This window comes from Thunnus maccoyii, chromosome 6 (genome assembly GCF_910596095.1).
Source record: "Thunnus maccoyii chromosome 6, fThuMac1.1, whole genome shotgun sequence".
In the NCBI taxonomy this organism is placed as follows: Eukaryota; Metazoa; Chordata; class Actinopteri; order Scombriformes; family Scombridae; genus Thunnus; species Thunnus maccoyii.
Genome location: NC_056538.1, coordinates 9,569,706 through 9,597,629, shown reverse-complemented (window position 1 = coordinate 9,597,629; position 27,924 = coordinate 9,569,706). Strand labels below are relative to the sequence as shown.

General features: G+C 39.9%; 1 protein-coding gene across 4 annotated transcripts in view; it reads left to right on the top strand.

Moving 5' to 3' along the window:
* Nucleotides 1-27,924, top strand: part of rap1gap2a (RAP1 GTPase activating protein 2a) — an 83,435-nt gene that overhangs the window by 9,435 nt on the left and 46,076 nt on the right. For 2 of the 4 annotated variants that reach the window (XM_042413878.1, XM_042413876.1), the window contains exon 2: nt 7,947-7,982. In XM_042413878.1, coding sequence (XP_042269812.1) covers nt 7,947-7,982 — 36 coding nt within the window. Of the gene's footprint in view, nt 1-3,754; nt 3,935-7,946; nt 7,983-11,762; nt 11,778-27,924 lie in introns of those variants that run through there. The other 2 variants (XM_042413871.1, XM_042413877.1) reach the window with 2 other exon arrangements.

Sequence of the window (27,924 nt, the reverse complement as noted above, 5' to 3'; positions counted from 1 at the left end):
TACACAGTTGTTGCTTCTACAGCAACATGATGCTATATTAAAGCCGTGTTCATCCTGAAATATACTTACAGTCTGTAATTCTGTGTACATGCCTGACTAACCAACTAAATCATGTTATCAACACAGTGACAAGTGGCCTTTCATGATTGTGGCTGATACTGTATTGTTGGACCTAGTGAGAAAAATGATTTCACACAAACAAGGTTGAGACATTTATAGTCATTGATCAATACAGCAATCATGATTATGGTTTTCCAATCTTGGAGAGCCCCAGGGTTTTCTGTGGATTGATATGGAGGCTGTGTAAGAGCTATAATGAACAACAATGTGCCTCGACATAAAAACAATAACAGTCAATGAAATCAATGATGCCTTTGTCCAGTTTTCTAGAGTGCTTTATTTCCGATACCATGGCCATTTAGCAAAAAAACAAACAAACAAACAAACAAAACCCCCCCAAATAAGATAAATAGAAAAGGGAACATAAGAAAATCTGAAAATTGGCTTATATACATATATTTTAAACTTCCTTTCAACTTTCATCCATTATGAGGGCAGTGCAACAAGCTGTAATCTCCCTCTAAAGTTCAAAATGGCAGGTTAGCAAAGAGTTGCCTATTTACACATCCAGCAGATACAGATCAACATTATCATTCATTCATTCATTTGGCATATTTGTGTCCACCTAAAGTTCAATATTCACTCTCCTTTTTGCTCTAGTGTCTCCATTAACTCCACTATTTCAACCAGCTACTTGCTAACTTAGCAAAATAGTGTACTGTCAGTTTACTGGGGGAAACAGCTGGCTGCTGCAGCTGGAAGCAATATGCCAGTGAGAGTGAACCAAAACAGTAAAGTAGGGGAATGTAAAACCAAAACAATAAGCTGAAAGATGCTAAAATGCTCTGTATAGCTGAAGGGAACTGCAGAGTAAGGTGATAATTATTTGTTGCTGAGAGACACCATTCACATTACACACAGACATTTGATCCATTGACTTTGCCATCAGTTAGTTATATTTGGTGGGTTTAACCATTTATGTAGGGTAAAATATCATGAGCTAGTTCTATTTTGGATGTCATTGTTCTCCCAAAAGGACAATTTGACATATAGCAGCACAAACTTAACCCAACACAACACTTAATATTCATTCATGTCTGCTACAGGGTAAGAAAATATATGTTTTCCCATGTGAATGTAAGCTAACTGAACAAAAACCCAGAAGAGGACCTTGAAATACAAGATATAGTCGAGGAGTTTAACGCTATTCTGAAACATGCCTCTTTCTTTCAATCCGTCTTTCTTTTTTATTTCTTTCCTTTTCATGAAAATTGCTGTTGGAGTTGTGTTTTGATTTTGTCACACATGCTCCCTCTAAACCACTAGAGGGAGGGTAAGGTCTGCACTCAAAGTTGTCACTATCACGGTCAGTTGGATTGGGATTCTGTAAACCTTTATTGAAGTGTACTTTCTTGCGTGCTGTGTATTGTACATATTCTTCTGTGTGTGTGTGTGTGTGTGTGTGTGTGGGTGGGTGTGTGTGTACACAGAAACACAGACACGCACACCACTTTGTGCCAGCGGAGCGTTTTATTGCTTTTAATCAGTGCAATCTCACCATGATAGAGATACGGACTGAGAGCACATCCAGTCATCCACTTGTCAGCCAACAAAGGAGAGAGAGTCAGAGCGCCATGATAATATTACATTGTGAAAGCTTTTGACCATAATCATTCTCAACAGGCTTCAGAAGTGCTCGTTTTGTTTCTTGGACAGAGTGAGCACTTTTGGAGGTGATTGTAATGTAAATCAAGTCAAAGAGGAAAAACCACGAGTGTTCAGGTTTAATATGAAAATGAAAACTTCACATGGAAATTATTCTATTTTTAGTTTCTTTTATTGTGTGGTATTACATTTATTGTTTGCCTTTGGACTATAATTTGCACACAATTGAAACACCCAAGAATAATATAATCCAATGTGAAAGCCATAATAAATAAGTAAGTATGCGGTAAGTAAATACTACATTTGTCAGAGGTCTTTGGTTATCTTTGAGGCTATAGTTTGTGACAGTGTCGTATTGGTTTCAAGGCTGGATTTCCAGCTATGCAAAGCGGGCAACTGCCCCGGGTCCCCTGGTTCACTGAATATCAGTTGTTTTTGTTAATGTGATTAATTAATGCACTAATAACATTTAAAACACATGGATCTTGTTTCAAAATCTAGTTTGAAGATCTTTATATATTTATTTTCTTTATCTTTTGTATGTTTCCGAATTATTCTACCTTATACGTCTACCCCACTACATGTCAGAGTGAAATATTGTTATTTTACCTCTAAAACATATGATCAACTTATGAAATATGATGAAAGATCCTTCATAACCACACAGGCGTTTTGAGTTATGTGGCTGATTAAACCTGCTTCAAGTTGGAGCTCTGCAAAGCTACCTATGCTGGGATTAATGTGAGGTATGTGTGCTAATAAGAATGATAAAGTTGCAACATGTCTCAATGAAACTAAACATAACTAAACATAAAAAACATACTTGTTGTACTTACAGTATGCACCTTTACTCAAGTAGGATTTTACGTGCAGGACATTTATGCGTAACAGAGTGCATTGTGCTCCTTATTCTTAAGTATAGGATGTGAATACTTTTTCTAAAACATTTCTTGCTTCAACTAATAAATTGAAGTGCAACCTGAGGTTTCCTGAAACAAAATTGTTTTTAAAACCTACTTTCATTCTCACAGTAGATTAGCTGTGTGAACGTTAACTCTGAGAGTCAGACCTGTCAACTCTGGAGTGAGCAGGAAGGGTGTCAGGAAGGACACTCCCTTTGGTCACAACATGTTAGGTTACTATGTATATACTGCCGGCTGTTCCACTTCGCTTTCACAGACCACAATACTGAACACTGTGTAACAAAATGAATCCTGTCTGACTCTGCCAATAAACATCTGGCATATTTTCCACGCAACACCGGACTCCTGCAAGATGAATAGATTTCATATGAAATACACGATCCACATCAAAATTTAACATCAAGATTTTCTTGAAACATGATCCCAGTGTTATTTAAACTGTATTGTTATACACTCTATCTTTGCCCATTCAGGGTTTGTTTGTGCATGTTACTGTGTGAGTGTGAATTGTTGCCACTTATGATGCCTGTAGAAATCAGCAAGGGGCACACAACACAGGAAGTGACAACATTTTATGGTGGTGGGTAAGCGGCAGATGTTAAGGGTGTGATGATAAAGGTGATTCAATAATTCCAAATGTTACAGCACCTGCACAACAGCTCTTTGTGTGCCAGTGTGAGTGTGTGGGAAACAAATCCAGAGGGTCAGATGGGAGATTATGGCCCCTCCCCACCTTGCTCCCCCCCCCCCCCCCGGTGAAATGTGTGTACCTGTATGTGTCAGTGTGTCAGAGAAAGAGAGAGAGAGAGAGAGACAGAGAGAGAGAGACAGAGAGAGAGAGAGAGAGAGAGAGAGAGAGAGAGAGAGAGAGAGAGAGAGAGAGAGAGAGAGAGAGTTTGTGTTTAACAGCCTGTGAAAGCCAAAGAGCAAGCAGTGTTTCAGGACAGTAGTTGACTGGTCAAGTGGCAAAGTGGAAGACGACAGTTCTGGGGAGCCAGGTGTAGAAGAAAAAGAAGAAGGAGAGAACGGGACAAAAGAGTAGAGAAAAAAAAAGAGAGCAAATAGAGACGAGATCGAGGAGAGTGAGAGAGAGAGTGGGGGGGAGTGAGATCGGGTCAGAGAGAGACAGACAAAGTGCAAGTATACACAGTATATGTAGAGAGAGAGACTGACAGCAGAGCATACATTTCCCAGAGGACAGAGCCTGAGAACGAGAGAGACTGCTGAGAAGTTCAGCCTGACAAAATGCCGAGGAGGAGAAGCGTGTCATTTGGTGGATTTGGATGGTATGTTTCCTTTTCATTGGATGCTTCTGTGTGTGTGTCTCAGTCTGCATGATGTAGATGCACATGGTCATGATTGTGCACATTATAATAATGTTTGTATAGTGAGTTTGCACATTACTGAAAACTGTATGTGCTGGTGTGATGGGAATGTGTGTGTGGTGCAGAGATGTACATTTTTCTGAAAAGGAAGGATGGGTGGGGGACTCACGCTGCGCCTCTATGTCACACCTCTAACACTTTGCCTACTGTTTGTCAGCCTCTGCTATTCTGCTATCTATGTGTGTGTGTGTGTGTGTGTGTGTGTGGACGTACAGTTTCACTCTGTGCTGTCTCCGTTCAGGGGGGGATTGCAATCAAGAGGCAGCTTTGTGTCTGCCTGCTGTGTGTGTGTGTGTGTGTGTGTGTGTTGTTGTTGTTGCTGCTGTCTCTGTTGTGGGACACACACTGTGGACGCGGCTCTTACCGCTCATGTTCTCCTGCTCTATTGGCCAGGGATCCCATTTACCACTGGATGCGCTGACACACTCAGATGGAGTGTTTTTGTGCTGGCTCCCCTGCTGGTTGTCGTTCTGACACTGAAGCACTTAACCTTCCCAGCTGAGCTGAGGCAACGCATCCTGCCAGACAGGCTGAAATAACCTGAGACAGACAGATGAGGTGCAGCACATTACATGTAATAGAGTTAATTAGCGACTATTGGGTATTACACTGATGAAAACAAAAACAATCAGATATTTTTTAGAGAAATAGGCGGCTTCTTAACAGCTCAGCTCAGCAACATGATGATGATAATGGGATAAACTGTCTCACAGCAGAAAATCACTGATTATGCTTATTATTCTATGACAAAATATTCTTTACACTTTCCAAGAATTAGCAAGAATCATAGTGTCATTTTATAAAAGTCCTGATACAAGTGAAGTTGCAGATTAAAATACTTAATATGCAGTATTTCAGTTCTGCTGGGAAATTAATCAAGATATCAACAAGGGTAAAGGCATGAATGGCTCTAGTGGATTACCTTTTAATCATAAATGGTAGGATTTAACTGATTTTCTAAGTGTCAGAGATCAGACAGTAGTGGGACTGGGTCAGTTTCCATCCCATTTCTTAACAATAATCTTAAATAAAAACACCCTAAACCATAGCATGTTGTTTTCACACAAGCTGTTTGGGGATAGAGATGTTGGCTGGTCTATTTGTCCTTATGTCCAACACTTGATCCAGTGCAAGACATCCCGTCAACTTCCAGCCAGATAGCTTTGAATTTTCTTTTTTTTTAATTCATGGTATCCAGATATATAATCATAAGCAGGACAGAGAGCTAAATTGAGCTGAAACTCACGGTAAGAGACAAGAGAGAGCTACTGTGACTAAACACATTGAAAAACACTTTGAGGAGAAGAAGGATGAGTTAAATTAACCAGGGCAGACAAGCTAGCTCTGACTGCTGGACAGCTCAACCAAACAAAAGCTACATCAAAACTTTTCTTAAAAATTAACTGGTCAGTTATCGGTTATTGAGTGTCAGTCTGTCGAATGCAAAATTAACAGAAACTAATATCCCTACACCTGTGCTTTTCCTGCTTGACACGACAAAATGTTGTTGAAAATGGTCTACCAGTATGGAAGCCGAGAACGGCCATGCTTACAATTATTTTTAATGCCATTACCTCGAGGTCATGAGTTAATTTATCTTGTGATCTCAAGAAAACAAAAGGCCAGTTTCTCGAGATAACTAGAAAAATTTTCATGAAATTTATGGCGAATGGAGCTCATTCTCATTTGTTCAGTCCTGTCTTGTCTCCATGTCTGACAGCTCAACTATTTAGATAAGCACAAGAAGCCTAAAGGTGGCTCTTATTCCCTCTCTCCACCCCACTTGCCTTTCTCTCATTAAGTCTAATAAAATGAGAATGCTTGAAAGATATTGTTTGGTACTTCTCCTACATGAAACATCCCATCATATTATGACCAAGAGTTAATCAACCTGTCATTTGGCCGTGACACAGATGTCATTAATAAAGGTGCTGTTAATAATAATGGGTACTTATTGATCTGACATTTTCAGCTTAAATTAGTTGCTGCAGTTGTCAAAATGCCATCTATACATGCTGGCATGGCACTCCTGATCTCTGATAAACATTATAAGTAATAAGAGGAAACAACCTTTTGTTTTCTCGTGATTACGGGTTGATTATCTCGTCATCTCGAGATAACAAGGCTCTTTTTCTCAAGATAACAAAATAATTAACTCGTGATCTCGAGATAACGGCATTAAAAAAAACAAACTACAAAGACTACAAAGAAAAACTATAGAACATACGTGTAATGCTATAGTACATACGCAGTGAAAGTGTTAAAATGTATTATTAAATCTCATCTGGAGAAATGATTCTGTCCCCATAATGTAGCCTAATTTCATCCCCATATTTGTCCATGTTTGTATTTTTGTTTGTATGAATGAAGCTTAGACATGGTAGTATGATCTGTTGAATGATTCAACCATTAGGTGGGTGGCATGTCTTCTCAACTGCCTGGAGATAAATCATGTGAGAGCACTACAGCTCCATTACAAAATGAAAGAGGCCAACATTTACTGTGGTGCAAGATGAGATACCATTGATGCAGAAAGGTGTCACTGTGGCAGAGCAGCAAATGAAATGTGAAGTACCCACAGGGAACTGCCACTTTAGAATAATTTAATGTTGTATTTAACTGTAGTTCTGTTTATTTAGATTCATTTTAAATAATCCTACAGATACTCCAGTGCGTCTGCTGTTTGCTATTTGCCCCTGTTGACGTCGCTGTGATGCATATTGTTGTTGATATCATTCAAAAACCCTGGAAAACATTCAAATTATATTCAAAACTCTGACGCCGGGCTCTGGCGCCGTAAAACTAGTGAGCACTGTGTGCTTGTATGTGTTTCTGAAGTGTGTGTCTTTGCATGAAATAGATTGGGCTCCCTTCCACGCGGTTCAATCTCCAAATTAATCGGATTAAAGAATTAATGTCATAACATTTCCCCTGGAGAGCTGGAAAACAAGCACTGAACATGCACACACACACACACATGCATGTACACACACTTGCAAATGAGGTAAAAATAAGCCATGAATTCAGCCCTCAAGATATTTGTACTATAGTGTATCAAAAGCTTCAAATGCCTCACAGAACTCCCACTATCATAAACAGTAAACAACAATGGAACTGAAAGGTTGTTGGCATTGAATGCTTTGACTTTCCATGTTTTAAGTGTGAACAGTATGTAATGAAGCATGAATAAAGCCCTTATAAACACTGGCCTCTCATAACCGGTCTGAGCAGTTTGTAGTAAAGAAACCTTGTTAAATCAAATCATCTGTCATGAAGTGTGCTCTGCTTGCTGCCAGTGACTTTACAGTGACACCCATCTGCACTGTGCACCGTCTGAGCGTCATACTTTGTATGAAATCAAGATAATGTATGAAAATTAGCACATTTATTTTTGGCCGTCATGACCCGGTTAACTTGGTTGCACCACGCTAAAAATACATAAGAAATACATTATATGTACACCCTGTAAATAATGCAGGTGTGTGATTCATGCTCTGCACATAGTTAGTCATCATACTGTATTACATATGTTACAGTCTATAGTATGTAAAAGCTCCACATCAATGAAGATTTCCCTTCCACATTAAAGTGAATGCCAGTGAGAGAAGAAGCAATCACACATTTAATGAACATTTCTTTTAAATGCCAGAGCACCCAGGGGACCCATTATACCATGCAGAGATGAAGCCATAAATATATCTCGCTCCTCACCCTCTGCATGTCTTCCGGTGTTCATGTCCGTGTTACTGTCAACCAAGAACACTTACAGCTAAGAAATTAGTTGCTGCTTTTGAGATATTTGTATCAGAGATGTGATCAATAATATTTCTCTCTGTATTTTTGTCTCTCTCTTTTTCCTCTCCTCCTCCTTCTCCTCCTCCTCCTCCTCCTCCTCCTCTTCCTCCTCCTCCAGGATTGACAAGTCCACCTTGGCTGTACTAAGAGCCCGGTAAGTTCTTCTTCAAATCCTTGTTAGGGGCTTCTCCCTGTTTCTAAATTTACCACATTGATCTCAATATCAAGTTAATATTCCAATCTTTGTTAAGTCAAACCAGGCAATCATTTGTGCAAATGTGCTCGAAGCGCTGCAACGTATCATTTCACAAATGAAGTCTGAGACTGTGGCTTTGGCCACATTAACCTAAAAGCTGTTTTCCACATGGACCCTATTTCCACTCGTTTTCCATCATACTGATTCATCTCGACTGAAACCTCAACAATCAATTCACTGTAGAGCTACGGGCGTTTTACTTGAGCAGTGCACAAACACAGACATCTAGAAATCAATACACACTCCTGCTTACATTGCACCCAAAACATGCTTTTAAAACGCACTGTCCAAGTGAAAATTACCTTTATCTTAGAGTTTTGATGCTATCTCGGCCACTGATTTCTTTCTTGGTTACTCTGTACCTGCCAACATGTGCTGCTGTGTGAGGAATGCAGTTAAAATCACGTTGTTCCCAGCCCCTGGGCAAGGCACTCACGTCCTTACTGCCCCAGTGGAGATGGTCAGATGTAATTAAGAATGTGTTTGCATTGTGTGAAAGTGTGCTGATGTATAAATACAAAGCAGTTTTGTGTTCTTAACAAAACGATTGTTTCTTTGTTTGTTTTTCAAGCCTAAAGGCAGCAGAAATAAGGGTTTATCATTTCCAACAACAATCTACTATCTTTAATGAGGTTGAATCTTATTGAGATCCATTACAAGGTGTCACAGTGGCTCAGTGGTTAGCACCATCACAACAAGAAGCTCATCAGTTGACACCCCATCAGGGGACTTCCTCTGTTTTTCTGGTTTATCAGTCAAAGACATACATGTTAGGCATTAGAAGTAGGTCTGTGGCCATTGCTATATGGCTCCAAATGAGTAAGGATGAGTGCAGATGACTGTGTGATTTTCCCACAGGGAACTAGATTATATAATTATTTTATGCACAATTGCTGCAGGATAGTTTACAATATGTTGCTTTTAACAGAGGTCAGATTTGATTGGTTGTGTTTGCTTCCAACACATGATCTGTCATAACCGCAGTACCACTGCTCTATGTCGCCTTGTCTTACTCCACCACTCGCTTTGTCTATGTTTGATTCATCAGACAGATGCCGTCGAACAGTCTCCCTCATGGCTGTCTGTATTTTGGAAACAAGAACTGACAGTGTTCAACAGCTAATTATGAGTTTCCTTTACAGTTCATAGCTGTAGCAGGAGAAACAGATCTGGATTTCGATTTGTGAAATTTGAGAAGGCTAAATTTGATGTGCAAATCATATTGAGTAACAATCATTTGAGGTATACATAACAGACATTTGTCAAATCAATTCTGGATTGGAGTGGTGAGCAAATGTGAATATCATTTGCACAGTTGTCTACTCACTTCATGTAATGTTCTTTGATATATTACGTGTGAGCAGCTTCTCTTTGTTAAAACAAACCAACGGCAAGCCCTGCTAATGGAGGTTGCCGTAGTGATAAGAGGTGAAGGGTTTCTGAGTGTGTGTGTGTGTGTGTGTGTGTGTGTGTGTATGTGTGTGTGTTTGTGTGTGTCTATTATGTGAACTCTATCAGTATCTACACCCCAAACCCGACTCTGTCCAAACACATACACACATGCACTCTGCACCAGAAGACTCTCTATCTGTTGTTTTGAGTTTACCTTTTAAATCTACGTCTCACACCTGCTACCTTTGGCATCCATCTGGCAGTCCATAATTGCCATTATGGCGCCGCCTGTTGAAACACTGCACTGGACTGTTGACTTTGTTAAAGGACTCCCTCAAGGATTGACAGCATTTAAAGACATTTAGCAGTGACTTGAAGCAGTCGCCTGTCACTCTTTGTTACTCAGTTTCAAATTTGACTGTAGACTTAAAACTACGCAACAACTAAAATGATGCTTCAATAGCTACAGAATAATTAAACATAATTGGTAACAGGGCTTTGTTCTGAGTGAATCAATTAAGCACTGAGCTGGTAGCAGCTCACTGTGATTTACAAGCTTGTTTTAACTCTTGCACTAATTGTCTTGGATTTATATAAGAGGACTAAACATAGCTTGGCAAGAGTTTCAGATGAGTCTGTAAAAGGTTTACATTCATCTCATTTTAACATGTTTTTTTGTGAGAAAAGCATGTTAGACATTGATTATTCTTCAAAGCTGCTGTGTTTTTATATGTCTTAAAACATGTCTGGAGGGGATCTTTAATGAGAAAGAGAAACATGGCGGCTGAAGTTGTTGAGTCATTGGTCAATGTCAAACTCTTATGATTTTGTACATGAATATGCGATTGAGACACTGGATTAAAATGCTGGATGGGGCTCCAAAGGTCACGATGATAAAACACTGAACATGCAGGTTTGTAGTCAGCTATGTTTCAGGCATAAAGCATTAGCCTGGAAAAAAAAAAAAAAAAAAAAAAATCAGGTTAACATGAATCATGTCAAATATACCGACACTCGTCTGTTATCTGCTGTGTTCTCTCACACAATAACAGACATACACACGTCCGATGTTTCTCTCTCTCTCTCTCTCTTCTCAGCCAGGTGTCATTAGACCGTCTGCTCTGGAGTGGCTCTGAATATGAATGAGTGAGTCGTGACTCCCTCTTGAGCTGCTGCTCGACACACAAACTGAATAGGAGCGACTTGTGTGTGCACATGCGCGTGTGTGTGCGTGTGTGCTTTGATCCGGGTGTTAGATGTAAGAAAAAAGTGCAGAAACCTGCTTCATTGAGTCGAGAGAAAGAATAATTGAGATGGTAGTCTTCAAGGTAGAAAGTTATATATATATAAAAATAATGATCATATATTTTTACTATATAGGTGATGGGTATGGCTTCTTATTGTTGTTTTTATATACAAACATAATTGAATGGGTTTTTAATCAACATTTTAATATACATTAATCCATTTAGAGCTTCTTCATGCTCTTGAAAATAGAATACAAATGACTCTGTTTTAATATTCCAAGTCAGTCTTCACTTTCCATTCATCATTTACACTTCATTTGTTTAACTCAGACCTCCTATTTGCTGCATAGCTGATGCAGTCCTAATAAACAGGTAGCTTGTAATTTATGACTTTACATTTACTCTGTTGACTCAGTTGTTGTAAGTTGGTCTGTTAAACTCCTGCAATGAAACATGTGCAAGGAAGAATATACAGGAGAAGAAGAAAGCCACAGGGGGGGGAAGAGAGGAGAGGTGAAAAAGGGAGGTGGAAGGCCAAGGGAACTAAAACATCAGATAGATGGCTCACTTCAAGGTTTGCAGCTGCTGAGCAGCAGGTGGGAGGATTTTATTTTATTCTCTACTCCCTTTTCTGTCCTGCCAGCGCTCAGTTCACAGTGGGGTGTTCTTTTTTTTTATTCCCCTCCCTCTCTCTCTCTCTCTGTGTCTCACTTGATCTCCAACTTTCTCCCCCCTCTCCCGCCTCTGTCATTAGTCCCCGGTGTTCCTCTGCCTCGCCTCTGCTCATGGTTACTACAAAGAGATCTCTCCACCTTCACCGTACACACAACACCTCATTAATAACTGCATAATCAAACCTGTGTGTGTGTGTGTGTGTGTGTGTGTGAGCAAACAGATGCATTTGTTTGTGGGTTTTGTCTTGAAGTAGTGGTGAGGGTGAATGAATATTATGAGTGGAGGATAGAGGAGAGAGAGAGGACGAAACACAGAGACGGGGGAGAGGTTGCACCTGATCAGTTTCCTAATACTGTGTGACGATGCCCCGCAAACTGTGGTGAGTAACTGCTGTCTGACTTATATATTTTTTTGCATACTTGCCAGTGCATCACTACATTTTTTTAATCTTATTTTTCTTTTATCGGTTCCTACTTTGTTACATTAAACCTGTGATTGATTTGTAGATCAGTTCCAAACCGAGATGATCATCATGTAAGGACGTGTTGGCATCATGAGTTACTTCTTAAATTACGGATCATTTTAAGATATCTGCTGACAAAATGTTTTCTTCACAATATTTACTGATCAACTCTAAGCATCCTCCGAAATGGATTTACTGTGTATCAGTTAATTACTACGAAGCTGTTAGTCTGAGTTAAACTCATTTAATTGATTGTTATTGATACATGATTAGGTTTGGGAGTGCAAGATGTCACAGCAACACATGTTATAAGAAGTCTTGTAACATGTTTAAAGACATATTGTGTCTTAACTGACATTTAATAACCATATACTATACCTATAATTTGGCTCCTCTAAGATGTTAATGGAGAGATCTAGAGCTGCAACAATTAGTTGATTAATTGATTAGTTGATCAAACAGAAAATTAATGGCCAACTATTTTGATGAAAGAAATGCTAAAATTCTCTTCCAGCGTCTTAAATGTGAATATTTTCTGGTTTCTTTATTCCTTCATGAAAGAAAACATGTCTTTGTCTTTGTGGACTGTTGGTTGGGACAAAACAAGACATTTTAGATTGCATCTTGGGCTTTGGGAAACTGTGACCGACAAGATTAATAGATAATGAAAACAATCATTAGTTGCAGCCCTTGAGAGACCTACCCTTCCTGTTTTATTTGATATTATGTCGTTATATTTATTGATTATCTAGTTTCTCTAAGAGGTGATAATGTTTTGTAGAGCTGTCTTTTGCTCTTGGTAGGTTTTGACTTATTGTCTCAGTGTTTGTATTGTTGAGTCTTATTGTGAGAATGAATGTCAGATATTTTGTGTGCCATTTCCTTTGAATTATTGTGAATACATTCATGTTGACCCCAGTAAGTAGTAGTAATATTACAGTAGCTATTTGACATCTAAAAAAAATGAAAAGGGGCTGATTTAATAATTTTTGGTCAGTGTATAAACTGAATTGGAACTAAACTGTTATATTTATTGTGATATGCCATGACAGACAGAAGAGAGGAGAAGAGAGGAGAGAGCATCAGTGAAGTAAGAAAGTACAGCAAAGTAAAGTGGACTACAGTAAAGCCAAATTGAATAGAATGGAGAAGTGTGTTGTGACATTAATGTGATGTCTCAATATTAGTAGTGTGTCATAAACCTTCTCAGTCAGCACCGTTCATCACAGCCTCTGATACAGGTCGGATCCTGATCGCTGCTTGACTCTGTGTGAGCAGTATAATGACATCACTCTGAATGATTGATCAGTATGTCTCTATAAGGAAAACTATTACACCTCTCTGTCAACATCTAGTTCCCTGTGTTTCTTATAATAGCTGCTGGTTTCCAGCATGCCACATGTCTTTATGTCTTGTGTCATTTGTAAGAGGGCTTTAGGTAGATTCACGTCATGTAAGCACCACAACAAATTACTCACTGTGTTTCTCAGACTCAACCACAGATTGTTTTACCTGCTGGATTTTCAATCTAGCCTTCTGTCAGCCTGCCTCTTCATCCCTGCATGCATGCGTGTGTCTCTGTGCGTGCGAGCGAGACCGTAGCCAACTGCTGCTTATTAGACGTTGATACATGTCATACATTATTTCCGTCCTCCTCCTCAGCCCCTTCTCTGTTGTCTTCCTCTCTTCTCCTCAACTAAGCTATTCTCTGCTCGGTTCGGCGGAACAGCTGCTTACATCTGAGAGCGTCGTCTGCTCAGACACACTGTGCGCAGCATCACCCGTGGCCTTCTCCGCTCTGCTTTTCAAGAATAATGTGATACATGTTGCTGGATAGTGCTGTTTTGAAGTGTAATATAGCATTTAATGTACCTTTTTACTGCTATACATCGAATCTTGAAATGCTTTTTAGGACTGTGTCACTGTCTGCATTTATTCCCTTTTTAAGAGAATGGATGAATAATGTTATCATCCCCCTGAAATAGCTTGTTGTGGAGACTGACAGGCAGGATGAGTGACAGGAGAGAGGCTGAGATTGAACAAGGGCTCAAGAGAAAATAGGGTTTAAAAAATATGATGAAAGAGGTCTTTTTAGAAGGAGTAGAGGAGAGTGGTAAGAGGAGGTGCCTTCTTAAAAAAAAAAAAAAAAGTCCCCGACCTCTCCTCTTATCGTTGTCTAGCCTAGTTTTCGGGGCCAGGTGTAAATGTTATCTGTCTGCCAGCATCATGGAAAAGAGCAAATGGGCTGCTGCTATTTCTGGAGCCTGGCATTTACACTATCTCCTGGTGCACCCTCTATATTGCGGGCAACGATGGTGAGTTGTGACCACCAAACAAACATGAGACTAAATGTGTGCTGGTATCATATTTACTTTAGGCGATGGCTTATTAAAGCTCAAGGCTTTGCTCTATAGTACGGGGAGAAGGAGCAATGATTAGTCACAGGGAGGCTGTATGCAGCCTTAATGAGCTGGCAGCTTTATTGTGTTTTGCTTATTTGAAGCAATTGTTGATGTAGTGTACACAGTTACAGCCTGTTACCAAACCTAATACAAGCCTGCAGGCAGCAGCAGAGAGAAAGGAGGACAGAAATTCAGTCAGCTTCTATCTAATAGACAAGTGCTCAGGTTGAATATGATGCTCGGCTTGGGTTAATTTTGAAACCAGCCTTCAGTGTGACCATCAACACACAAAACAAAACTATGTGGTGGCACTGAGTCATTCCTTGCACCACAGTTTCACTTCACTTTTTAAAAACAACCCAGCTTTAAGTCTTGCGTGTGACTTTGTTTGCCTCGGTGTCCTCATGACAGAGACAAATGTGCATGGGCGTGTGAGAAAAAAGGTAGAGAAACCGAGGTGATGAGGTTGCAGAGATAATTGTAGCAATATGATGTGGGAAGTGGTAAAACTCCACCCTTCCTCAAGGGCTTAGGGGAGGATGTTGTACTTCCTCTACTCTCACACGTCCGATTCCAACAAAGTTAATCTTCAGAGTATATTATATTGTTTGACAACACTTTAAACAAATGTTTTGGTGGCATCTATTTTTAAATGGAAATTTAGGTAATCTTTGAAATTACAGCTGATTACAGCTTTGTAAGTATTTATGTGTAAATATGTATGTATGGTTCTCTAAATCAGCCTTACCTGAATTAATTGAGGTTAAAATCTTCAATTCTGGTCATAGAGTTACTCATTGCTCTGTTTTCTTGCACAATAATCTGGTTTATTCTTCGAGTGGAATAGTGCAGTCCACACATTTCCACCTGTTTCTGCTGTGACCACAAGAGGGAGCTGACTGCATGTGTTTGTGTCACAGCGGCTCTGAGGGAAAAATATCAGTCCACTGTAATGATGGCAGCTGAATTAAAGAAACATGATCACTAGGGGGAACTCTTTCTCTATTTTCATGCTTGCTGAATCTGTGTCAATCTATGTCCCACCTGTTAACATGTCTACCTGTTGAAGCTCATATGCGGAACAGCTCTGCATGAAACCAGTTTATGTTCCTGTTTTAAAATGGTCAAAAATTCAACCAATAGAAAAGAGATACAAGTTAATCCCTTGAGGTGATACATCAAGGACAATAGAAGTTTTTATTTTAATTCTGTCTGTATCACTAAAAAGTAATTTTATGATGCATAAAAAGGGGTAATAAAACAACCACACATCTTCAATCCTCCATCCTCTATCTCATTGTCACCTGACATACAGCACCTTAAACCCAGCGGGCTTATGTCTATAGGTTACCACTGCAAGACAAGTGCACCGTGTTGTTTCAGCCTCACTGTATGTAGCGGCCTATAGGGAGCCAAGGCTGTTGCCATGGCAGCAAGAACTGATGATCACCTGAGGGATGGTCCAGTATGGTTCATTACCATGGCGATAGGCCCTAGTTGTCATGCCTTGCAGCCAGACTGCCTCGCCAGTACATCAAAACATGACCAATGGAAAGATAATCTGACTCGCAATGCTAGTAGTTGCCCGTAGCGACCACAGTACGTTTCCCCCCATGGATCTTCATAGTGTGTGTGTGTGTGTGTGTGTGTGTGTGTGTGTGTGTGTGTGTGTGTGTGTGTGTGTGTGTCTGTCCACAGGAACATGTGGGGCTGAGTTACATCAGGGACAGCATAAGATGACTGGTAACATGACAGCTACAGTATGTTGTGTCTCGTGTAATGAACCAGAATTCTACACTGACTGTAGAGGACTTAAGATTTCATTCATGCCCCTGCATGCTTTTATTAAAAGGAATTAACAAGATGCCTAGAGGTTTATGGAGAGGGGAAACAGCTTCATTAAAGGATGATCTGGCTGGCTGATGCCCAAGCAGGGACAGGAGCTTCTACTCAGGACAAGGTTAAATCTGATTTAATCGTTGAGGTGTATCAGAGCAGAGCAGTATATTTTACATATATTAGTTGTTAAATTGAGGAAAATGAGACTATAACTCCAAAAGCAAATGAGAAAAAATACAGTAATGGTAAAGAGGTGGGAAAATGTGTCCCAATTTCCTTTGCTTAAATGAGCACTCCATCATTTTTGTCTTATCCAAAGTCACATGACAAAGTGTCAATCTCATCTCTTTGTACTCAGTAAAGAAATGGGAGCACAATGTGTTTAGACAGATGCAAGGATAAACAGTAGGCTCCGTCAAAACAGAAAAACTACCGGTTTGTCTTTTTAGTGACCCACCAAATAATTGTCAAACCTGGCAACAATGAGGGCAGCTCCTCTGACATGCTCTGAGCAGTCTCTGTGGACACCTGTTGTTGGTCAATAAATAGCTCCAATGCTAACTGCCCCTGAAATCACACCGCCTCCTTTTCTGTCACACACAAATGAAACCTGCATTTACTGTTGCTGTTGTTGTTCTTTTTGGCACTTGAGCCCAGCGGAAACAAGGTGGGAACACAACATTGACAAATCAGCTTTTAAGTTCTGGCAAGCTTGTTAGCAAGCAGTTGCCTGTTTAGAGAACCAGCAGATACGGAGCAGCATCAGCACGTGTTTCTGTCCATCTGAAGATTTAAGTGTCTCAGCTCTGTTGTGCTCTCCAACAGCTCCTGAGGAAAATACAGTATCTGCTCTTTTAGTAGCTAAATATTCCACTATGTTCACCAGCTACAACTAAGAAACACATACAGTTATTTGATCCATAGTTAATATAAATATATTGCTTATAGCAATATCTGACCTTAAATGTAACACACATTTTAAGGTTATTGGAAGCAGTATTGTTTTACCTCTAGTGTGGCTAGACTAGCTGTAGGGCTACAACTAAGGCTTAATTTCATTATTGATTAATTATTTTCTTGATTTCTAATGATAAAATTGCATATATGACAGTGAACATCTAAGCTGGAACCACACAATGTTTGGCTTTTTGCTTGAACAATTATTAAAACAACGATTTGATTATCAAAATAGTTCATTTTCTGTCGATTGACTGATCGACTAACTGATTCATTGTTACAGTTAGTGGTGTCCCCCTGCGTCTAGACTTTCAGCTATGAGGCTAAACACAAATCTGAAACTGATGCTATCACTTTATCTAACCCTATGTAAGAAACCAAACAAGGACGTTTCTCAAAATGTGTAACTGTTCCTTTAATGTGATCTCAGCATCTTAAATGTATGTAATCTTCCATTTATTTGCTGCCATATGTTCTTTTATGTAATTTTGTAGCTTCAGTTTTCATTTTCCTTTCTGGGTTCATAAAATCTGTTCAGCAGTCAACAGATGAAAATTAGCCTGAGGGCTGAATGTCTCTGTTGACCATTGGAGATGTCTCATAACCTTATTAACTACTGACACACAGAAAACATGTCTCCTCTCTTTCTTTTCTCTCTCTCTCTAAAATACGTATCGGCGCTATTATCGTTGTGTGTGTGTGCTCTGTTTCTTAAGCGAGAGTCTTGTTACTCCAAAGTCCCCCAGACAACCAGCTGCCTCTTTGCTTTTGACAAATATTTACTTCTTGCCGTCTCCCTGATGCTACACACACACTCACACACTCAGACGCACAGAGTAGCTGATAATCGCACCATCTGGTCTGAGTGCCGGCTGTTAAGGGCCCATAAAACAGACCCTCACCTATTTAGAGGCAGAGGGCTCCCTGAGCGGCGGGCTGTGTGGAGAACATGTAAACAGCACTCACTTGTTCCCTTCTGCACACACACATGCACAGTGGCACGCACGCCCGCCCACATGCACATCCATATCCACGGGAGACGTAGGAGGTGAGAGGATCAGAGGATGTACCTGTCCTTGTTCTGTGGGTTTCTTCATCTCTACCACCCTCACTGACTCTCTCTGAGGATAAAGATATACAGAGATTGATTCTGCAAAACTGATAATGCCACATGCAACATGTCAGTGCTGGATTTTTTATTCAAAGCTTCATTATTCATCACAGTAAAGGGGTTAAAAGTCGTGTTATTGTTTCACCTATCACTGGGTTGTTTGTTACACTGCTCACAGAGAGTCTACGCTGCTCAATATATTAGTTATATTTAACTACTCAAAAAATATGAGTGCATATTTCATCAAAGATAAGTGCCCCCATCCTTAAAAAATAAATAAAAACAGGGAACTCAAATAAAATCAAAATTTAGATTTAGTATTCAGTGTTATGAGAAACCTTCCAGCAAGAGAAAGTGAACTTTTCTGCTATTTTTCAAACTACCTGAGAAGGTGATGACTATTTATGATGATGACAAATTGGGAAATAATACATCTATACACATATATCTGACATTTAGAGGGCGGTTGGTAACAAAAGTTACATGTCTTTTCTTATTAATAGCTGTAATATCATCACAGTTGATTGTGATGATATTAGTAATATAGGATATTAATAATCAATTACTTTCTTGATACTATTACTATTACTTGATACAGTAAAAAAAACTGCTTGTTGGTGTGTTTTGTGTCTCTGGTAGTCTCAGCCAAAACTAACTAGGCCTGGCAGTGTTGCCGTTGGAAACCAAGTGAGAGGATGCTGTAAGTTATTCTCTGCGATTGCTGCTGTTACTGTTTTGTACACAAACACTTGACATAAGCTGGCGGCAAATAACAGCCTGTCGCCTTAGCATCTGAAAGAACGGAGGATGATGCTGTTGAGAGGGTAGAAAATGAGAAAGAGAAGAGTGAAGGGATGATGAGAGCCTCTGTGTGGTCCAGAGGAGAGAAAGGGGGATCAAGGGTGATAGAGGAAAGCAAGGAGACAATAATAGACCAGGGGAGACAGATCCTGTGCTTAGATTGGACGGGCAGAGAGGAGAAAGTCAGACCTTTCTTACTTCCTCTTTGGTGCTGCTACCCTCCTTGTCCACCCCACGCAGCAGCGAAGCTCTTAACATGTGAAAAGAGAGGAGAGAGTCAAGATAGGAGAGAAAAATAAGAAGAAGGGAAGGGGGTGGGGATGTGGGGGGTAAGGCACGGAGGAACAGAAAAGGAGATGGTGTCTCTCTTGGGAAAAATGAGCCGAGAGGCAAAGAAAGAGGGCAGAGAAAAGAGGACAAAGAGGGAGGAACGGGAGGTTATAAAAGAAAATCCCCTTTTTTTTTGCTATTGTAAAGTTTGACTTCTGTGGATAAAAGTGTGTTTGTGAGACAGAGAGAGACACACAGCCATTACCTTCTCTGTGACCCTGTAAGTTCACTCTCAACCATCCATGTAAAAGCTGTTGACAGATGGTGGAGCGCTTCGTCATTGATGTCCTTGTCCATCCTTTGATTCAGGAGCCATTTTATAGATTTCTATCAAACTATCTATTATTTTTCTTTCACCCTCCATCTGTCTTTTAGTCTGTGCCTCTGTCTTGGAGCAATGCCTTGCTCTTATTCACTGTCATAAGTGGACTTAAGGGAAAAACAATCTATATTAAAGCAACATTTGTCTCCTGTTCAGCCCTGTTTTTTATATCCATGCACACATAAACACACACGCACTTTCCCTCTCAGTGTGTCCATTTGGTACATACATCAGAGGCAGGGAACGAGGTCTCGCTCCAGTAGAGCTCAGCTCAAACCCAATTTTCTTTCAAAGGAATAATTCATCTCCATATGAGCAACCTGCAGATGCAGCTTCAGCTTGTACATGCCTGTTTGGCCTGCACATTGTTGCTAACAGCTAAAATGGTAATGGCTTGTGTTGATAGATCATGGCAATTTACCCCTGGTCACTACAAAATTTAATTATATGCTACAGAAGATGGAAATCTAAAGTGAGATATGTGCCATATTGCCAAAGTGACAGCTGTTTATGTGAAATGATTGATAGAAAAAAAGGACTGTTCGTAATTGACTGTTTGCAAAGCCCCTACCCCCTTAGTTACTACAATTCACTCTTTATTCATGACAGAGGTAGAGATGAGCAGCTTCTCAACTCTATGCGACAATTATGCCAGCTATAACATCAGCAGTTGAACAGATTTATAAGCTGTAGCTAGCTAGCTAATTAACGCTAACTTCATGACTCTGTAAAAGGGTCTCAAATGTGCTTGATGGTTACATACATGATGTTGTGCTAAAAGACTGAGGCTAAAGTTAACCTGCAAAAACTCAATATCCTCACCAGTTGATGATCCACGTAGAAGACACTGAATTAAAGAAACATTATTGTCTTTGTATTGCAGTGTAGTAATAGCTAGTCCTAAGGAAGATTAGACTGTTATTTTGTTCTAACATAACTCTGTTTGGCTGCTTACCGTAGCTTAAATATTTGTTTAAAATATAGCACTTTTCAGTTTTAATGTTAAAAGAGAAAATGTTTTTAGGATGAAGACTATGTGTTCAGAAAAAGTAACGTTATTCTGGGTAACGCATTTGACTGGATTTGATGTAGAGGACAGAACTGCTAATGTTACTCTAAACTCTGACTGTGTGTTCAGACTACTGGTGACAAAGCAACAAACTACAAGTCATTTTTCATGGAAGCGGCGTCATGAAGCTACAAACCGACGCCCTACACTTGTTGCTGTGTGACAGGTGTGACACGCTACAAATCAAAGCTGAGCTGGTCTCACCTTTTTATAGTGCTCCAATGACATGGTGAAGCATCAACCAATCACATGTTTTTGTTTCACCATTTACACTCTCCTTATATCTCCCCATAATTCCTGTTACGTTCTGCCATTGGCTAGCTGTGGTAGTGTGTTATTTAATAATACTAAATCATGTTTACTACCTATTAAAGATAATCATAAATGAATATGGTACACAAGCCCATGACGACATAACCACATCAACGAGTGCTTTAGCAAACCTTCAACAGCGACTCGGCAACAATGTAGCTGGCCATGCTTGGCCGTTTTGTAGCTTTGCCGCTCGTAGTGTGAACACATTCAGGGCCAGCTTCCAGACAGTGGATAAACATGACCTGAAAAATTAATATAGTCAGCGAATGAAATGCTCTTTGACCTTGGAAGTAATGCTGGGTTACTACTGTAGTTAGCCAAACATGAGCAGAATAGTAAACTGTCTAATCCATTTCTGACATTTTTACTCTTGTGCTCTTTAGATGCAGAGTATGTTACTACAGTCCCCTGCACATTGCTTTGATGTGCAGAAATCCAAAGCATGCCTATAAGGTTTGCTAAGCTATTATTGGACAATTGCTTTTGGTGTTATAGTAACATAGAGCTAAGTGGAGAATAAGTGATGGGCAACACTACAGGCTGTATACTATACTGTATACAGACTGTTACTATAATGTGTATCTGCATTGGTGGTGACTTCTTTCTTTTCTTCCTAAAGCCCACTCAAATTCTAAATGTGTGTGTGTGTGTGTGTGTGTGTGAGTGTGTGTGTGTGTGTGACTGTGCGCGTGTATGTCTGAGGTTCAACCAGCTGTCAGTTGACCCCCTAGTCAACCAAGCAAACTGAGAAAGCAGGAAATTGATTTACCTCTCTGATGTAACACATGACATCGTGGCTCCACAGGAAGGAGGTAGACAACAAAGGGATGAGAGAGAGGGAGGAACATGGACTCATATAAAGCACAAAAGACCTGAACGGAAATGAGGAGAGAGTAATTAAAAGCAAGAGGTGGACTTCTGTGTGCATGTTTCTGCACACATGCACGCATTAAGTATACTTTTTCCTATTGTGACATCAGAAAAAAAACATTTCTAGGAGCTTATGTTTTTATATTTCAACCTGTCAGAAATCCATTTACAGTGATTTCAGACAAAAATGACAAAACCAGGGCAGACATATTTTTGCAGGACCATTTATTCCTGTGTGAGTATGTGAAAGAGAGACAAAATATCGCCCAAAACCCTTTTTGACGACGCATGACAAGCAGAGATAAACAGTAATGCGGCAAATAGCCCGGAGTGTGTGAAAATAATTGTCTGATGACATTTCTGTGGTGAAATGACAGCAGTGAGCAGAGGGCCAGTCAAGGCTAGTGTGCTTGGTGATTAACAAAGGACTGTCAGTGATTTGACACTGCAATCAGCGCACACAAAAGGAGCAAATATACTGTATCTCCTATTCATCATCGCCCCGCATCACTCACGTCTCATTTTCTCTCCTCCAACTCTTGCCTCTGATCTCTCACTTGCATTTTCTCTCCATCTCCCACTCATTCCCTCGACTGTTTGCTGTGTGTCTCTCATTTCCTCGCTCAGTCGCACTTTCTTTTCTCACATTATTTTTAGGTTTGGTCCAGATTTGATTTTCTTGTTCTTTATGAATGAACTGTTTCAGTTTACATCCAAGTCTCTTTTGATTTCTTTAGACTTATCAATATGTTTATGTGCTTTTTACCTGCTGCTGATACAGGAGTCAACCATTTTTTTTGCCATATACTCAATAAGCTGGAAAGACCTGCAGTCATGCATCTCATGCTGACAGTTTTCTAGTAATTTGAAAGAGACATCCTCTCCAGCCCTGTGACAGACTGGCATCCTGTGAAGGGTGTACTCTGCTTCTCCCCAGATGCATGCTGGGATAGGCTCCAGCCTCCAAGAGACCCTGAACAGGATAACATAAGTGGTCTAGAAAACAGATGGATAGAAGGATGGATGGGAACACATCCTCTCCTTCCTTCCTTACTTAACTCCATTTCCTCAGTATCAGATTTTTATATGACTAGACAGGTGCAGGCTAGTGTTTTACTACACAGCTGTTTCTGATTCACTTATGTCAAATCAGTGATTTTCCAAGAAGAGATGGGTGACTGCTTGATGAGGTTTGTGGTTCAGGGTTAATTGGGCATTGATTTTTTTTCTTTTTGTTTTTCTCAGACAAAAAAAGAACTTTTACAATTTCCTTTATGTAAACTAATAAAGTAACATAAGGCAGTTTTGATGGGGGGTTTTCTAACACGACGATCATTCACCTATTTTTAATTTAAAGCTCACACGTTGATTTTGTTCCATTTCATCTCACCGTCATCACTTGGGGATTAATTGGGAATTTGCATGACTTCTGTGTTTTCTCCCTGATGCTGACTGTATCCAGTCATGGTGTCGCACACGACTGTCTGGGTTGTCTGTGTCACAGCCTGTCTGGAGACCAGACACCAATAGTCCCGCTGATGGATCATCCATCAGACACCACTTTGGACGCTCTAGGGGCAAGAGAGCAGTTCGTAATAGCTATCTGGGCTGTCGTGCTGTGAGTGTGTGTGTGTGTGTGTGTGTGTGTGTGTGTTACCCCTATTGCAGCTCAGCATTGTGTGTATATTTCTGTGTTTACTGCCATTATCACTCAAGGCCATCAGTGCTCCAGGTGAACACTTGAACTCACTGTCATCAAACAGTCTCTGAGAAAGTTCAGTCGTGCAGACGATCTGTCTCTGTCCTCTCTGCGATGACCGTGACAAACACCGTTCATACGCCACCGCACTCGTCTCTGAGAATATTTGCCCCCTAAATATCACTCAAGTCAAAATATTTCCTGTGCTCATAAATGCTCAGTTGGAGAGGAAAATAGTGAGCCAAGTTGCTGCTTTAATACAAACAAGAGCCAACCCATCCAATACAAGTTCTGCAATATTAATGAGTCACAACACTTGAGCCATTCAAGCTCAAATTAAAGTAATAACAGTCATTTCGTATAAATTACTTTAGCTACACTCTGTTTCCCATAGAAATATGACTGCTGGGATCAATCGTAATGTATTTTGTTGATTAAAGCTTTTAGAGTTATTGCTTGAAACACCAGGTGGCTGATGTGTGTTATTTTTTCAGCAGCAGCAGTGATTAAAAAAAACAAGTAAGATAAAAAAACAAAAAAACACACAGGGTACATGTCAGGACAAGCAACAACAGCAAAAAGGGTAGATGAGACAAAGAAAAGAGAAATATAAACCATAAGGATGGGTTGGTTCACAATTTTTCAAGTCTGTCTTAAAACAGTAGTCAGGTCCACATCTGAACATTGAAAAATGATTTTATTGCTGTAAATCATTGGTCTTGTTATTATTATTATTTATTAGTTTATTTGTAAGGGACAAGTACAGAGAACATTGACAGTTGCAGAAGCAGTGTCCAATGTACTATACACAAGCTACTGACCATTAAAAGAGTCCCTTCATGAAGCTCCTTCAATGTAAGTGATGGGGGACAAAATCCAAAGTCCTCCTTTTGTGCAGAAATGTATTCAAATGTTTATCTGAAGCTTAAATAAGACCTCAATCATCCAAATTAGTCAAATCAAGTGTATTTTAGTGCAGTATTCCATCTTTGTGTGTCCCTGTCGAGCTGCAGAATAGGATGGATGTGTCCACTATCACTTACATTGTAAAATCACTAGGAAGGGATCTTTTAATGGTCAGTATGAACAGGATTAATGGTTACAGTGAACAAAACCTGTTTCAAGGTTCATATGGGCAGCTGACTACTCTTTCAAGACAGACTTGAAAAAATGTGAACCTATCTTTTAATTAATAGACCACAGCAGACATTTTAACTTGACATAGCCAGAAAAGCGCAGGTGTGACAAATGTCAGTAGAGATGGCTCAGTTTAATAAAGCGGCTCAGTAGTCATTATAAATGTCATTGATTACACTTGTGCTTTCCCTGCTTTAATGTGTCATAATGCCAGCAATGAAATAACTCCGTAGAAAAGTCGAAGGATGACCTCAATGCCCTCTTCACAATAAAGATGCTGGCAGCATAAAACTCACCATGAAAACAGCTGGGGCTGCCACTTTGATGCAGCTCGGTTCAGTTTTTGCTTAATTTTTGACCGGCCTGATGATTCAGGACTGAGCCAGTGTGTTCCAGGCTTCTCGGCCATATGAAGCACAGATTTCTCTTTAGGTTTAGTACAGTGTGAAACAACAGCTGAGTTTTAATGAGCTCATATTCTATCTGCCACCCAATCTCATCATTTAAGGTTTGGCCATTTATGTGTGTGTGTGCATGTGTGTTGACCGTCACACATTCTCTCCCTCTCCTCTCCTCCTTCTCCATCTGTCGCCTCTTGACAAACACACGGTGTCTTGTTTGGCCGACTCAGCAAGGCCCCCAGCAGCTCTGTGGGCTACATGTATAAGTCACAAACAAACAGACACTACAGCATCTCTCATGCATTGTTGTGTGTAGAATAACGGTAATAGCAGTGATGGAAAGTGTAAAGAGGGGTTTATATTAGGTAAAAGAATGAGACAGTGAGATGCATCATACGACAGAGAACAGAACTATTTTGTCTTGTTGTGTAAAACATAATTATTCAGTAATATGTAATTTAGCTTTGGCAATAATATAACTGTAACATCCATGCCAATAATGCTTATTTGACGCAGAAGACGACACAGAATCACAAGACAATATAAAACGGCAACCCTCAGTAACGCTAGACGAGAGAGTGCACTGCAGTGCACTTGAGGCTGTTAGCAGGTTTATCCTGTGTGCCCTGAAATTGTGCCACAGTATTAGCATTGTCCAGAGAGACGTGGAGAGAAGAGCCAACAGAACTGAGGAGGATAAGACACAGAGAGCAGAGGAGGAGGCTGATGAGATGAGCAAACAAGCAAAATGCCGTTAATTATGGGCAGAGTGGAAATGAGAAACAGACACAAGCAGACGCATGAGTGAGATGTCTGAATACTGTTAATTATTTGGGTTCAGCATGCATCCAGGGTGAGACTTGGCTCCAGCTCATTATTAATGCCATATTTCAGTGCCAGTCTGCTGCCTGTCACAGGGAGGCAAGCGACACGCAGGTCTCTAGAAATCCATCAGTTTATTAAAGGGATAAAAGTGATGTAGAAATGATCGCTCTTAACAAATGCTGCAATGCAGTAGTGCTCTCTGTTGCTTCATTCCCTGGTAAATAGGAGTTATTCTCTCCACAGGGGTTGAGAGATTTTGGGAATGTTTCATGTCTGTAGGAGACAAAGTTTTGTGTTAGAATCAAATCTGAACGCTATCTGGATGTGTTGCCTACTGATGTCGTATGTGAACATGGTGCCTACTTTTGGTCAGTTAGTGCTACATTTGTAAGACCAAGCTTGCTTTAGTGCTTAATCTGTGTAATGTGAAGTTCAATTGGCATCCAAAATCTGTACTTAGAGTGTTAAACACTCTCACCATGGAGACTTGAAAGGTGATGGTTTGTATTTTCTCCTTTACAAAGAAGGAACGAGTCTTTAATTAGCTTGAATTCAAGTCGGTTGCTGTGGGTTCCTGTGTTTTTCATGGTGGAAAAAACTACAGCATAATCTTAATGTCAACTCTCCATCTGAATGTTGTAAAAACTAGTTTCACTCTGACTTTGGGGAGGGTGATAGCACAATCTTGAAGCACAAGTACTTTGTGGTAATTTAGGCTCCTGAGTGTTTTAGTCTTAGTTTTTTGATGAAAATATGTATTATTTTTAGACACATTTTAGTCATTTAAGTAATTGTTAATTTAAATCTAGTTTTAGTGAACAAAAACTAAACATGCCAGTTTAGTTCCTCAATCATCATTCTTGTTCATGCAGTTTCAATTATTATATAATGTAGATGTTCTGACAGCTGTCACCATCTTTAGTGTGCACGGTTACTGTGGTTACAAGTTTTATTCTGGTCTATTGCAAGGTTAGCAGAAAAGGCAGTGTTTCCGTTTATACTAGACTGTGATGGCTCACACACATGTTTCCTTGCTCTGCAGTGAGATTACAAAAATGTAATACAATTCATCATAGTTTTCATATTCAAAGGTTACATGTTATTTAGTTTTTGTCAAAAAAGTTGTGAAGGAATATATTTTTTGTCATAGGTTTTGTTGAAATGATTTTGTTGAATTACCTCTGACTTACAATAAATTTAAATTCAGTTCATCTGAATATGTTGCTTTATTTACTTACATGACCTAAGATGATACGGCCTTGTAAGACATTAGAAGTGATAACATGATCTGTTGCATTTTAAACACATGCTCACACATCCATAGGCACACGCCACAGTCAGACAGTAATTACAACACTATGGTAATGTGGGATGGTGTGACATGTCAATGTGCTCGTCAGGTAGTAGTCTTCACACTGTCACATGCGCTCTTGTTAGTTGGTCATAACGCTTATGTGACATCTTTTCCACCGAACAACATCATGCATGTATCATGCACACTTGACTGACACTTGAACCCTCCTCTACAACAGTGTGTATGTGTGCACTTGTACACCACAGGTCTGGTTAAGGGCTGCCATTGACAAGGTTTTAAGAGAAATAATACTTCACAGAAAAGCCTTGAGGGAGCTACAAGGAAGGAGAAAACAAAGGAGAGCTTGTGTTAGGTGGTGAGGAAATTGCTGTAGAGAGAAACGTAGCTATGGCAAAAGATATACATTCTAACTGCATGACCAAATGGCCTTTTTAGTCATATTGCATTTCGTTTGTATTAATTTCTCTAAAAGTCTAAACTCAGTGTTATCCCTTTTCATTTTTTTATCATGTGTTTCTCGTTCATGTATGTTATTCCATGTATCTAAATTTTTTTTTTTTTTCCTAACTGTCCATAACGCTGCTCTCTAACAACAATAGCCTACCTCAAGAGAGGACATCGGAAGAGATATCCCCCTCCTCAGATGTCTGGGGTGCTATTGGAGCTCAAT